Genomic DNA, 15,007 nt, shown 5'->3' on the forward strand with positions numbered 1-15,007 from the left:
AAAACCCAGTGATACTGAAACAAACTCAATGTGTAATTTTGACAATTCACAAATGTACATTTGTTACTCTCAGCACTCAGGTAAGATTTAAAAGGCATATAATTACACTGTACTGTCCAGAACATACCAGAGAACCTGATTCCATTTTGTCCACAAGTTTATTGCATTGTATATTTGGTAGCTTGTGTTTAGAAACAAAGGCATTGACTTTAAAACTGAAAAGAAAAATCTTTGAACCGACAAAAGGGAAAAAAAAAAGTGCAGCCCACCTTTCCTGACACGATACAAAGTTCGGACTACAAAACTGAATAAGAAATGTTTCCCTCTTTAATCTTTAGAAAGACAGAGCTTCAAGTACTAGAAAACAAAACCTTTGTGTGCGGAAACGAATCCGAGGTATATGTTTAATATGCACGCGTCTTCAGGGAAGTTCATACGACGACTGAAAATCCTCCGTTCCAAACGTGAGCAGCAGCTCCTCCCTCGAACGGCACTCGTTTTAATATTCACGACATTTCCCTCTGTGTGGGAGTGTGGTGGGAATTCTCTCACATCTGGACAAGTCCACATTACCTGGGCGACGAGCGCTCTCCCGAGGACCATCCGAACGGGTCCAAATAAAGGCTCGCGGCCAGACGCGTCAAACTCGTTTCACGAAGACGTAGCATTTTCTTACAGTCTGTTTCGATCGTATCGTTTAAAACTAAATGGAGAGACAGAAGGGTTAGAGAAAAAAAATTGCAGTCGCTACCCGTACCGCACTGCCCTTTAGGGTAACCTTTGACCTCGGGCTCAGCCAGAGGCGTCTAGCCGCTCAAGACGTCTGCGGTGGGGCGAGGTGCCGCCGCGCTGCTCGGGTCTCTGGAACCGTGCTATGGGACCCTTCTTCCGAGGATGGAGCCACTTTCTTTTCTTGACCTGGGCTTGCTGCTCTGCCGTGTCACCCACTCCCACATAACCGCTTTTATAAATTATTTGCAAAATTGTTGGAAGCATATAGAACCGCCACGCTTAAACAAACCGGTATGACCTCCATCCAAATGAAATCAGCTCATTGCCTCCACAGACTGGTTCCTTTCGCTCATCATTTATTTGAGTTAGAGAGTAGTCATCAGCTGGGTTTTAAAAAAGTAAAACGGCCATTTTATTATTGTCTTTTTTTCCCCCTCCTCAAATACAACACCACTGTGGTCGGTCCAGGTCACAGCACCAAAAGGGAGTGTGTGACTCTGCACCTCTCAAGCGAGGAGTGGATAAACCGTGGCGTGATCCCCACGCTGCCCCTCTCCCACCCCCGATCCCACCCGTCATATGTCGTTGGCCAGCTCCTCCGGCTCGGGGCACACGCTGCCGTTGACGGCGATCTTCATGTCCTCCTCGTAGCCCGGTGGCATGAAGGCCAGCGTGTAGGGGAAGAGCTTGTGGCAGTCGGCCCTGTAGACCTCCGCCGCCTGCTTGCAGGGGCCCAGGCTGCCATCGCGAAGGCTCACCAGCACCTCTGTGCAGATCTGGGGTGGATGACAGACCAGCATCAGGAGACTCGCTAAGGAACAGACACCGAGGTGTTTCACATCACAGCCCGTCAGCCGTAACCTCTCCAGCCCCGAAACCATGGGCCTCGCTTACAACTGCCGCTAGTACAGGTCTGCAATTCTGAAATCCGAAAAACTCAGAAACAAACGTTTGGTTTTCAAAGTTTGTCAGCAAACCTGTCAAAACAAAACTTGATGAAGATGGACACTGATGTTTCCTCTTGCCCAAAACCCTCAAGGACCCAGACATAATGAACATTTACTGCACGTATGTGTAAAGATTCTTGGAAATAAGAAGTACTACAGTATTTAAGGTCTACTTATCCCACTATTTCATTTGTACACAAACTAATACTATTTATAGTCTCTGTTTATCCCACTTAGTGTGAACATTCATACATTTTGCTGCAGAAGTATTGCTTCTGATTACTGGGCTCTCCCCCAGACCCCACTGGGGGGGGGGCGATACGTAATATACGGTATGCGCTGAATTACCTTTGCAAAACCCGAAAAATCCCAAATTCCAAAACATATCTCGCCCCAGGGGTTTTGGATAAGGAGCTGTGGACCTGTATAAACCCACTGAGCTCCACAGCTCTGCAAGGCGCCGACAGCAGCGACTCCTCCAGTAGAGGTACTTTAAGGACAGCGGTAGATGGAAATGAGGCAATCAAGCAAGCTTAGACTTCAGGTCAACTGGCAACTCCACAAGTCTTGGCGAGACCTTCCTGGTGGAGAACGCCGCTGTACCTGAATGGTCCTATTGTTGAGGGACTCATCCAGGGCAGTGGCCAGCTCCACAGCTTTCTTCTCTCTGGATGGGTCCAGGTAGTACATCATTTTGGCTGCTGCAAGAAGAGAAGAAAGGGGAATCTACAGCTGGCGTTTTGTTTTAAAAGGAGTCTACACCCTAGGGTGCCATGTGCTGGCCTGCGGTGAGCAGCAACAGCAGCATCAGCCTTGGCCGAGGGCAGCGGGCCTACCTGCCAATCTGTGAGGGATGGAGTCGGAGTGCTGGTCGAGGAATGCTTCGTTGAAGCTCTCAGGGCTGCTGTCTCCGAAACAGCACGTGATCTCATGCTTCAGCACTGTGCTTACTGCATCTGGAAGATCCTTGCTCTCTGACACTGTGAAACAAAGAGCATAGGGTGTAAGTCCACCGTTCAGGCTGGGAGCCAGTGGCCGCGATGGATCTCTGTGTGACCTCCTACCTGCTTTGAAGAAGCGCACGAGACACTGGTGGAGCCACGGATGGTCTCTGTCAATGGAGAAGGCTCTTTTCACCGACTGCAACATCAACAGGAATTTCTCTGGAATGTGGACAACAAAATAAATAGGAATTCCATTACATTTCAACAAGTTTCAGACTTAACAAAAGTACAGATGTAAGGTGATCCATAACACTGAGAACTTCATTTCTTTTCAAAGAGTCTTGCTAGTAAAGCAAGCAAGATCAACACCTCATCTCACCTTTCCTGAAATAGATCTCAAAAGCCAGGAGATGAGTCTCGATCTTACTCTTCACCAGATTTTTTAAAGGAGTCAAAAATTTTACCGCTTCTTCCAGTGGGTTTTCTACCTGTTGTGAGGGAAGAGCAAGACAGGGTCAAAAAAGCCATCACCTCACTTCTAACACCTGGAGTACGTTTCTTTATAGACACAGTGAGACCTGCAGTTACCCACAAATGACATCTCTTGACGCGTGACTGACCTCCACCCACAAGCCCACCTTAGCCAGTTTCTCTGGTATGAGCTCCTCCTTGGGACCACCGATCTCCTCGTCGTCGTCCTCCTTCTTCTTCTTTTGGTTCTTTAGCTGTTTCTCCTTCTCCGCATTCTTCTTCTCCTCTTCCAGCTGGGCCTTCTTCTGTGCTCGCCGCTGCTTGTTCCGCATCTTCTTCAGCTCTTTGTCCGAAAGGTTTGCTTTTAAAGAAAAACGAATGAAAATTTACCCCGGTGATTTCAAGGAGATGCATGTGACCATGTCCTACTGCCAGGGTTTCTCAGCAAACAGCAACTCTGACATCCATAACTTTCAACGACGAGGCAGAAACCTGTGTCGGCCTCCGACTCTTTGTTCTCATCCGTCAGGGGGTTGTCGTGCAGGGCAAGGTAAATCTCAATGGCTGTCCGGGCTGCCTTGTAGTAGAAGGGGTGCATCCGCAAGACGTCCTCCAGTTTGAGCAGGTCCACGTAGGAGCGCAGCGTCATCTTCCTCATGCAGTAAGTGTGGAAGTCGAACTGGTCATCCGTGATCTCCACAAAATGCTGTTGGGATTCAATCGAGGACAGGCTGACAAAGACCCACCGACACACAGCGGTTCGGGAGTGCTGCGGCTCAGAGGATGATGAGGGCGAGATGAGGACCTACCCTCTCAATCTCGTGGCACTTCTTCAGCGCCTCGCCGTACTTCTTCATGGCCTTGTAGGCCTGAGCGCACTCGGTCTGGAACCACATGCACTGCATCTCGTTCAGGTTCTCCACGGCAGAAGCTCCCTCCTGCGGGGGACATAGGTAACGCTCAGAGATGCCCCGGCACCTTACGCCGACAACTCTGGAGCTTTGGCTCTACCACAGCAGCAGCAACTCCACATAATCTCTTGAGATATGGTCTTCAGTTGGAAATTTGTGAAAAACACTTTCACGGCTACACCAAGGTCATGACCGGAATGGTCAAGTATGACAGTCAAGAGTTTCATTGCAAAGTGTCACAAACCCACAGAAACGGTCACAAACATGGTATACTGGGTTTTCAAGTAAATTCCCCACCCGAGTGAACTTCGAGCACATCTCTTCGGCCTCCTTCACCATTCCGGCCTTCAACATGTACTTGGCGCACTTGGAGTTGATGAAGCGGTCGGCCGTGTCCAGCGCCTGGGCCTCATCCATCCACCGCACAGCCTCCCTGATGTTCCCTGCGTGCTGGGAATGTAGAAGAGGACAACCTGAGGATGCAGTGGTGTGTGGACAATGCAGTCGGATCCAGGTAGACACCTGGCAGTTGTATTAGTTAACGGCTGGCAGAGAACAGCGTGACATAACCCATACAGCAATTAACTTTACCCATATCCTGTAATGTAACCAACACACAGCAGTTTTACAAATTTTTAGCAATAAAAAAAGAAAAAAGCAAGACAGTTAAATTACAGATCAGAAAAAACAATTTACTGCATTACCAGAAGCTACCAAAATGTCAGTGATTAGAACACTGACTGACAGACTGACAAAGGCTACATCAACCACACGTATAAAGTTCTGGTCAAAAGTCTGAGCGCAACTGGGTCACCTTGGACAACACCGGAAATGGACAAAATGGACTGAAGAGAGAAAGCAAAGCAACCCACAAGCGTCCTACATCTCTGTGAGTTGCTGCAGAAGAGCTGGGAGGACACGTTATTTTATGCCCTCATCACTCTTATTCTCCAAACTCATCATAAATAAAATCAGGTTTCAGCAAGTGCGCTCAAACTTTTGGCCGGAAGGTAGAGCTCGGTGCACCCTTCCTACACGCTTGGAGGGAGAAATGTGCGCAAGGTGAGCGCAGCAGAGCGGTGTGTTTGGATACCTTGTAGATTTTGGCTTTGATGAGGAAGAGCTCGATGAGCGTGGGTGTGCTCTCGATGGCTGTGTTGATGTACTGCAGGGCCTCGCTCTGCTGTCCGATTTGATCGTAGTGCTGCGCCAGAAAGTACTGGACCCACAGCAGCGTGGTGGGTGGCTCCTCCTTTCCATCGTCTGCCAGGAGACAGGAGGAAAGGACTCAAACGCGCACGACCAGTCTAAGACGTAGCAAACCCCAAAGCAAGGCCAGAGCCTGGACAACCGTGGAGCACAGGGTAGAAGAATCCTAGCTGGGTTATCACATGTACAGCACACAATTCCCAACATTACAGCTTCATAAATGAGTTGTGATCGAAAAAACATGGTCTGTGCTTAAAGTCAGTGAAAACTTACCATTTTGACTGAACATTCGGCAACAACGTAAAGATGTTTCATAACCAGTGACCAATTCTTCTATTATCGATACCTGTGGGGGAAAAAGGCAAAGACATATTACTGGGGTAGCAGTGCTTCTTCGCTTGTGACCAAAAGATCCCCGGTTTAAATCCCAGGAGGGAAAAGGCTGTAGAATCCACAGAAGTGAGTAGGAGTGTTCTGGAAAAGGATTATATCAAGAGCTTCTCACCTTTTCCTTGTCATGATACAAAGATTTCAATGTGGTGAAAACAGGAGGGCAGCCCTTGCTGAAGTTCATTCTTAAGTATCTGTCGAGACACTCCCTGAACTTTTCACCTGGTAAGACACAGGACAGGTACAAAACAGCTCATTTGATAAACTCCTTTCAACATGTAATGTTCTCTATGACAAAAATCAGTGCATTTCACTGAGTAGCTACTAACAGTTTTTTATTATTGTTCATAGAAGTAATGGCTAAATTGTGCGAATTTTTTTTTTTTTTTTTTAAACCAGCAATTCAAAGTGAAGACACATTTAAGTGCAGAGTATAACTGCTGCCTGACTAATTTAATCTGGGCACTGAAGAAAACCACATGGTATTTTTCAAAATCCGATTACTTTTCCGAAACCTGAGTATGGCCAAGAGAAACGAACCTGATAAGTAATTTAGCGGAAGTCTTCGCGGCACCAGTGCTTTGGGGAATTTCTCCCACGTGTCCTCATAGATCTTCTGCTTCTCCTCTATGCTTGCTGCAAAAAGCCCACAAAGAGGTCAGTCTGTTAATGCGCACACACACATTGGCTCTTACAATACAAAAACACAAATACTTCCCTGTTTAATATTAATTGCACTTTTCCCATCTATCCGTTGTCATACATTTCATAGCATGACTTGTATTTACTAAGCAAGGTGACAGAGGGGAGTAAAGAAAACAAAGACCGGATTAATACAACTCGCTTCCTTGGTGTTTACCGCTTGTGTCTCATGTTCCTTAGAGTCGGTAGATAATAACAACGTGAGGAACGCTGAACATGTTTATGCGATGAATCGGTGAACAGGCAGCATTCAGTAGAAGCTTGAGGAAGTGTTTTTATTTTCAGTCCTTTTCAATTTAATTGCAGCTCAGAATTAATAAAAATATTAAATATAATATATTAATAGAGGGGCGGCTGGGCCTCTCTGCTGTCCCTGCTGCCACCGTGACCCTATTAGGACAAGCGGGATGGAAAATGGATGGATGGATGAATATAGAAAAGTCTTTTTTTTTTTTTTTTTTTTTTTTTAAATAAAAAGGTGAGGTTTTCCAGTGCTGACTGGGTGCACGACCTGGGGAGCCAGTGAACTAACACTGGGATGCTCGGCTCCAGCAGTGACCACTCGAGGATGCGATTACACACGTTAAAGCTGTTTAATCACAGGAGGAAAGCTGAGAAGGACGTTATGTTGAGAGACGGTCCGTTATGTAACCGGTCAGCTGCAGCTCCGGAGGAACGATTCAGAATTCTGGACCCGCGAGGAGCTCCTGTATGATCCGCTAACTATGAGACCGACTACTTCCAGCGCTCCTTCCGACGGCCCCGTCCGCCGCGCACATCTCCGCGCCGCGTACCAGGCTTCAGGGCTTTCTCCAGGCCGTGGTAGTAGGACCAGTTCTCTGGGTTGCGCTCCAGCAGCTGGCGGTACACCGCTGCGGCCTCCTCCAGGCGGTCCAGGTTCAACAGCAGCTCCCCTGCAGAGACGCAGCGTGGTGAAGAACGCGGTACGCCGCACGATTTCAGCAACACCACGTATGCAGACGATGCTAGAAAGGGCTTCCCGCTAACCGGTAAATGATAGTGGAATACAGCACGCCGTGTGCGAATTCAATCCTTGACAACTGACACAGACGCACAAGGTCACACATAAGCACACAACCAGCGCGAACCTCTGGTCTCCTCGACGGCCAACTTGTCGCAGATCTGCTTCTCGTAGTTGGTGAGGTGCTCGAGAGCTTCTCTGAGGAGGCCTGCTTCTCGGAGCACCTGGTTCTGATACAGCAGCAACTCGCTGTACTCGTAGTCCACTTTGTCCGGAGAAGTCTGGAGGGCACAAGTTCCCAAACAAGGTATGGAGTCTGCGCCCTAACCACTTCGGCGAACGTGAACTCCGTGGGCAGCGCAACATGAGCTCAACTCGAAAGCGAAAGCAAGAATGGCGTCGCCTGCGTTGAAACATTTACATTTACAACATTTACAGAAAATCCAAACCTCCTCAACCGATCAACTATTCGCTCATCAATGAGCTCTGCCAACCCAAAATTGCGCGACAGCTGGATTCAAACAGAGTCTTCGCCGAAGGTGAGACGACAGGCGGCATTACCTGTTGCGTTTTCCGGAATTCTTCTATGATTTTTGCAGCCATCTCGTAGTCCTCGAGCAGGTGATACGCTATCGCGTAGCCGATCCACGAGGCTCTCTGTGCCGGTCTCAGCTGCAGCAGTTGGTACCTGGTTTCCTGGAGAGGACGTTCGAAACGTTGTCAGAACAGCGAGCAACGTGGCACTAGTCCTTCATACAACGTGTCCCAATGCACCGAAGGAACACGTTCTCCAACGGGAGGAAGGAGAGAAGGGGTTCGAACACACCGTAGAGCCGATATAACGTGGACGGCAGGGTCCAAACTTTCACGCCGTGCGATTAGTAAGTCTGGGTTGTAACGAGTTTCCGGTTCTGACAAACGTTGAAGAAAGCTTAACTCCAGCTTGGTGGCGAGTGAAGATTAATGTCAGTAAAAGCAACTGTCCGCACACGTGTGTGAGAATAAGTGACACGTCGCAGTGTAATAATATTTTGTCATTACTAATAATGCTGAATAAAATGCAATGCAGCAGTTATTGTTTTTATTGATGAACCACAGAGTAACGAACCAGCTTCCGCATCTGATCAGTTCCGTAACCTTAAATGCACTTCCTCAAATTACTTACAGAAATTTACCATAAAAAACAGACAGATGTTGATATTGTGGAAATAAACAGGATTTTACAAAGTTGTTTTATGAGTACATGAGCTAAACTTACTGATTACGTTAATTTTAGTAAGAAAAGACCTACAAGGCTCCGTTAAAAAGGTTTTTTTTTTTTTTTTTTTTAAAAACAAATTTCAACATTTTTTATTTTTCATTGTATTGCTATTTTGCATAACTTTGCCTTTTCAACTTTGGGAAATGTGTTTGGGAACCAGCCAGATTTGAAACACGTGGAAAGGAATTGATCCAAAAAAAACAAAAAGTGGGGTCCAAGCTCTGACCGCGTTATACGTGATCCCGCGTTGTATCAGGTCTGTGCGTGCGAGAAACGAAAGCCCAAAACATCGGAGGGCATCCCTAAACGCAGGTAATGGGTTAAAAGCGCTCACCCTGTAGCCTTCGAGGTCCCTCATCTGGATCTGCAGCAGCGAGAGGTCCCTCAGTATCTGCAGGTTATCCTTGTCCCACTTCAGTGCGTTTCTGTAACACTTGATGGCTTCGTCGTACTTCTTGTCGGACCTCTGCAGCAGGCCGTAGACGTGCCAGCCTGGAAGGAAGCGGTCAAGGAAAACGGGCGCGGAGGCACGCAAACGGCCGCGCTCGAGTGTTTTCGCACTAAAGGTGCCGTGCGGCGCAGGCGGCCCTCGAATTACGACACGCGTGACGCGCGACAGTCGTCCCATCGACCTTACTGATATATTTTTGAGTCTGCATGTTTGATTGTAAGGGGGCGCGGTGGTGCAGCGGGTCTGGGGTTCGAGTCCTGCTTGGGGTACCTTTTGATGGACCGGTGTCCCGTCCTGGGCGCGTCCCCTCCCCCTCGAGCCGTGCGCCCTGTGTTGCCGGGTTAGGCTCTGTTTTGGCACGACCCCGCATGAGTCAAGCGGTTTCAGTCAGCGTGTGTGCGCGCACATTTGAGCGTGAAGTCTAACGACGACCGCTCGACATGCTTCAAAGTAACATGAGCTGTCGCAGTTTGGGTCTCAGTCAGCGACCAGGTGTCTAGCAGCAGCCGCTGCACCTTGATTTACCATACTTTAATGACTCCCTTCACATTACTTTCGATTTAGGAACAGCGAGTGTCCATTGCTCATTAATGAAAACTGAACAGTATTTGACACAGGATTCATAAATAACTTCAGAGAATTTCTTTTTTTTTACTACCCGGTATTATTGCTATATATTAGTATGATTCTAACATGAATAACGTTTGAAATCACGGGAAAAATAAAAAACACATCATACAAAACAGCACTTGTGCATGTTAATTATTCATATATCTATAGGGTCACGTAATAGAAAGGGATTTTTGACTAAAGGCAAAGTCGACTCACGATGGGGGTTTTGGACCGGAACCCCGCCCTATGGAGGACCCCCCCGGACCGCGATAAACACTAGCGCCACAGCTGACCTGCAACCAAACATGTTTGGTTCTTCCCCACTACCACGGGCACCCTTGTCGGGGAGGCCGTGCCTCTACGCGAGAGGGAACACCCCCGCGCGCTCCGGACACACGCGCAGCGGCATCTGGACGACAGGCCCAAGCCCACGAGGCGGGGAGGATACAGACGTGGCTCTTGAGGTCGTTGCGCAGACCCCGCCTCACCAGCTCGTAGGCCTCCTCCTTCTTGCCCAGGCAGTTGAGCGTCAGGCCCTTCATCGCTAGCGTCTCTGTTCCGAAGGAGAGGGTGAAGACACGTTGAGAGAATTAAGCCTCACCATCGCTGTGTCACAGCTGTAGCTGGACACAATACAGGCGTGTATTCAAACGCGTCCCACCCCCGAGAAGGGTAACGGCCATGAAACTGTCACGATCGATAAACCGGGCCTTCGTACCTCCATGTTCGGCGAACTTGGGGTTGGAGAGGATCTGCTTGCAGAATTTCAGCCCATTTCTGTACTGCTTGTGTTCGTAACATCTCTGCAAACACAAAGACGAAAAGGGCGGTTCCGTTTAGCGATCGGATAAATGAACCGTGCCGGGGCAACCCGGCACCCTCTCTGACGTCCCGAAGCGCGTTTCTCCAACCGCCAACTGAAAAAGCAGCCGAGCTGCAATTTTAACGAAACAGACCAGCGCGTTCGGTAACTTTTTTTTATCGCAAGTGTTACTCTGAAATGAATTGAAACAACAAGATTCAAGCTGTCATTTACACACTGAAGGCACCTGTCAACACCGTGGTTTTACTACCGCTGTGGATTCCGCACACGCTGATGGCGATTCAGCCTCGGCTCATGGAAACGCACCTCTCAGCTGTGCTGCGACACACCGGAACACCCAGCAGTCGCTGACACTCGGAATCCCAACGACCCACGTTTCTCCCAGTTCCTTGACCTGGGAGTCCCCCCCACCCCCCCACCTCAGTTGCCAGATAGCTGATCTGACATTCGCATCTCATTAGTTCATTAGTACCTGCGCTCACTGTTTGTTTCTTCTACCTTTACCACTCTGTCAACGGTACATGCTGTGTCACTTGGTCGGAAAGAGCACTATTTGAAGAATTATCGCTTTTTTCTGCATTAGGCTGATTTTGTGTTACAAAATTCATGACCATCATCAGCTGATTGTCATCTTATTAGCACTTTTTACCTTGTACAAAGCAACCACTGTAAGTCACCTTGGACAAAGGTGTCAGCTAAATAATAACAGCAGCAGCAGCAATAACTGAAGGTGAAGACCTCAAAAAGACCTGCCGCATTAGACACGGGGTGGGACGGCGGCACAGTGAGTAGCGCTGCCGTCTCACAGCACCTGGGTGGTGCGAAAGGACATAGGTTCGATCCCCACTCAGTCTGTGTGGAGTTTGCATGTTCTCCCCGTGTCTGCATGGGTTTCCTCTGGGTGCTCTGGTTTCCTCCCACAGTCCAAAGACATACTGTTCAGGTTCCCCCATAGTGTGTGAGTGACAGAGAGTGTGTGTGTTCCACTCATGTATGAATGAGTGACCCAGTGTAAGTAGTGTATCTAGCAGTGTAAGTCACCATGGTGAATAAGGTGTGTGGGCTGATGACACTACACAGAGATCATCAGAAGTTGCTTTAGAGTGTCTCTGCTAAATGTAAATGTAGAGATGCTGCACTTGAAATTAATATCTGCAATACACAGGGAGAACTCACAGATGTATATGCACGTAAACACAGTAACTAAACTGGACACTCAACTGTGACACTAATAACAGCACTGAACAACAGCGCTAAATGTAATATCTACCGGCACCGACACGGCACCACAACGGCTGCGTGGGACCGATCCCGGGGGCCTCTGGTGCCGCCCTAAAATTAAACGCGAATCTGATTTTCTCAGGTTCGACCCGGATCGAACTCCGCGTTCGCGTCGGACCGGTTTCAGGAATCCACAGAAACTGGCAACCAGCGAATCGCCAGAGACGCACATTAACTTGCACCGCAAAGGCCCTGTTGGGGGGAGAAGGGGCTAATCGAGCACAGGGCTCTATCAAAAGCATGTTTAATAATAAAAAAATGTGAATAAGTTTTTAATCTGGATCTCTGGACGTTTCAAAAACATGTAAATCACTCATAACGGTAAGCTTGAAAGGGGACAGCAGGTGGCGTGGTGGTTAGAGCTCTCGCCTTGCAATAAAAGGACCTGGGTTCTAATCTCTCTCTCCCCCAGCTATCGTACCGTTGATCAAGGTACCCACACCAACTTAATACGGTAAAAATAACCCAACTATATAAATGGGCAAATCATTGTAACAGTGTACAAACCACACAGTGAATTGTTTTGCACAATCGTATGAGATACATTGAAAAATAATCATTAAATATACCAACGATTAAAAAAGAAAAAAAAAACAGTAATAGAACGAGCAGAATAAAGAGACACGACTAAACCGTCACAGCGAACACGGTATATTTTATAATTTTATACACTTATTACCTTACTGGATTACGACAGGCCCCGTTTACACTGATGGCTCCACAACTATGTACAGTAATATAAAATGTACCCATTTACAGCGTTTTACTCTAATACTCACATCCTGTACCTCGCTCATTTCTTCACTGAGGCCATATTAGCGGGAGCTGTTTTGTCCTTGAGTTCAAATTACGGAAGACAAACAGAACAGTCATAACAAGGTGTAATCTTATCTACAGCGCGCGCACACACACGCGCGCACACACACTCATGTGATACCCGATCCATTTACATTGCTTTAATTTCTATAGCCGTGTTCACCAGCGCTAGACACAGAACGATGATACAGTTGCTCAGGCTGTAAAATAAAGAAGAATATGTAAGGGAAGCATAAGGCCAGCAGGTGGCGTAATGGTTATAGCTGCCGCCTTACACTCCAAGGATCTGGGTTTGAATCCCACCTCCTGCTGTAATAAACTTAATCAAGGCACCTGCCATGAACTGACGCTGTAAAAAAAAAAAAAAAAAAATTGACAAATCAGTGTAAGCGGCTTACATTTACATTAATTTCAGCGCAACCCAATTTGTATATTATATTTAACCATTTATACAGCTGAGTCTTCTTTTTATTGGAGCAATTTAGGGCAAGTACCCTGCTCAAGGGTACTACAGCTGGAGGTGGGATTCGAACCTACGATCTTTGGATCCACAGGCAACAGCTCTAAGCACGACACTACCAGCATTATAGGGAAGGTCACTTTGGGGGGAAATGTCGTGGAGGTGAATAAGTACGCGCAACTGCAGCGGGACCCGTCCAAGAGTAACGCAGTGGTGTGCTGTGTACTGACGTGTGTGTATATGTATATATATATATATATATATGTATGTATGGAAAAAGAGCGATGTGTGCACTCATGCCCAGATCAGCGCTACGTTGTAGAACGCCGTCTCTCGGCCGCACGGGCACAGAGCTGAGTTGGGAGGAGGAGCGGCGCACGGGAGCGAGTACGGTAAGCTACTCGGCGCCTGGGCGGGTGGTGCGCAAAGACTCGATCGGGCACCTGTAGGTTGTCGGATCCGGTCCCGATCCTACACACACACTCCGCCGCAGCACGTAATACTGGTACTTACCCTCAACACACAAACAGAGAGACAGAGAGAGCTAAATCATGGTGAAAATGCTAGGAGGAGTGCAATTAATCTACACACTCACTGTCATAAGGATTTAATTGGTAGTTCAAGTGCAAAAAGTGATTCCCAGCGTGACCTTGGCTTGTACAGTTTTGCCGTACAGCTACCCAACGCTCACTTTTCTTTTCACTTGGCTACACTGGACCAAGCCAGGCCCAAGGCCACTGCAGGAGGTTGTGGGATCCAAACCCGAGGCCCGGGCCGTTACCCCAAGCACTACGCCCCCTGCTGGCCACACGCTAACGCAGCGACGCGCCGCTCCTCGTTCAAAACACGGGGGATTTACACACACACAGCACTCCTCACTCACTTATATTATCCAGACCACACTGACTCACTGACTGACTGACTGACAGACACAGCCGCGAGATGCGCTTCAGAAGCGCCGGCGGAGCTCGCGCGGACACCGCGCGGGGCCACGTGAGGCTCCGGCACCTGCGCACCACGCCGGTGGGCTCCGCTGCACGCGGCCAGCCCCGCCCGGGCTCGCGGAACTCGCGAGCGAGGAGGAGGCTGCCGCTGCTGCGCTGCCCAGCCGCGCTCCGACTCACCAAGATCCTCTTAAAGAGCGCGTTCTCCTTCGGCGGCAGGGTCGGCATGATGGTTCGCCTCGGCTCTCGCGCGGTCCCGCCCTTGCTCAGCGCACGTGAACGCCAGCTGCGTGTGTCTTCTCTCCCTCCGCAGAGACCGCACACTCCGTCTTACTTTTCTTCTCCCCCTTTTTTGGTCTCTTTTTTTTTCACGTGGTGACAGAAAGCCCCCTTCGGCCCAAAATGGCCGCCTCGACTTCTCCTCCGGGTCAAGCGGGTCTTTGCGCCTGCGCAGCAGGGCGGCACGCGAGGCGGAGACAGGGCACGCCTACGGACGCCAGAGGGCGACTTAAACCGCCCCCCCCACACAAGCCAAGGCAGATTTAATTTTTAATATGATCATATTTTATTTTACGAGGCACCAAGATTATCTGTGCTTTTCTCTGAGTAGCAGGGGACTAATAAGCAAATGACACTATTTTAATATGCTTTTGATTACAGATAGCGCAACCGAGGTAGTGTATGCATTTAGGCACTCTTTTCATTCCTGCTGTTTTTACATTTATTTATTTAGCAGACGCTTTTCTCCAAAGCGACTTCCAGTGGATACTATGTAGCGTTATCAGCCCACACACCTTATTTTGATGCTGCTAGATACACTACTTACAATGGATCACTCAGCCACAGCAGTGGAACACACTCTCTCTCTGGCATTTACACACTATGGGTGAGCCTGAACAGGATGTCTTTAGACTGTGGGAGGAAACCAGAGCACCCACAGAGCATGCAAACTCCACACAGACTGAGTGGGGATCGAGCCCATGTTCTCTCGCACCACCCAGGAACTGTGTGCCAGCAGCGCTATTGGCTGTGCCACTTTACTGCTCCTTTTTATTATGAGTTGTGTGTCAT

General features: G+C 48.5%; 1 protein-coding gene across 1 annotated transcript; it reads right to left on the reverse strand.

The window, feature by feature from the left end:
* Window positions 1-144: 144 nt before the first annotated feature.
* On the reverse strand, window positions 145-14,364 carry naa15a (N-alpha-acetyltransferase 15, NatA auxiliary subunit a). The gene is made up of 20 exons (XM_018746321.2): window positions 14,117-14,364; window positions 10,331-10,415; window positions 10,061-10,165; window positions 8,884-9,041; window positions 7,850-7,984; window positions 7,416-7,569; window positions 7,101-7,220; window positions 6,145-6,240; window positions 5,720-5,826; window positions 5,488-5,560; window positions 5,099-5,268; window positions 4,303-4,455; window positions 3,904-4,032; window positions 3,587-3,800; window positions 3,262-3,455; window positions 3,003-3,111; window positions 2,744-2,842; window positions 2,516-2,659; window positions 2,283-2,380; window positions 145-1,508 (listed from the first exon to the last, which is right to left on the reverse strand). The coding sequence occupies exons 1-20, from the start codon at window positions 14,162-14,164 to the stop codon at window positions 1,308-1,310; spliced, it is 2,592 nt and encodes an 863-aa protein (XP_018601837.1). The 5' UTR covers window positions 14,165-14,364; the 3' UTR covers window positions 145-1,307.
* Between the last annotated feature and the right edge of the window lie 643 nt (window positions 14,365-15,007).

Source organism: Scleropages formosus, chromosome 5, assembly GCF_900964775.1.
Source record: "Scleropages formosus chromosome 5, fSclFor1.1, whole genome shotgun sequence".
NCBI classification, from domain to species: Eukaryota; Metazoa; Chordata; class Actinopteri; order Osteoglossiformes; family Osteoglossidae; genus Scleropages; species Scleropages formosus.

Coding starts and splice junctions, on each gene's coding strand:
- naa15a (XM_018746321.2), bottom strand. CDS start 14,164: ATGCCGACCCTGCCGCCGAAGGAGAACGCGCTCTTTAAGAGGATCTTG. Junction 7,570..7,849: donor AATTCCGGAAAACGCAACAG/GTAATGCCGCCT, acceptor TGTGCCCTCCAG/ACTTCTCCGGACAAAGTGGA. Junction 2,660..2,743: donor CGTGCGCTTCTTCAAAGCAG/GTAGGAGGTCAC, acceptor TTTGTTTCACAG/TGTCAGAGAGCAAGGATCTT.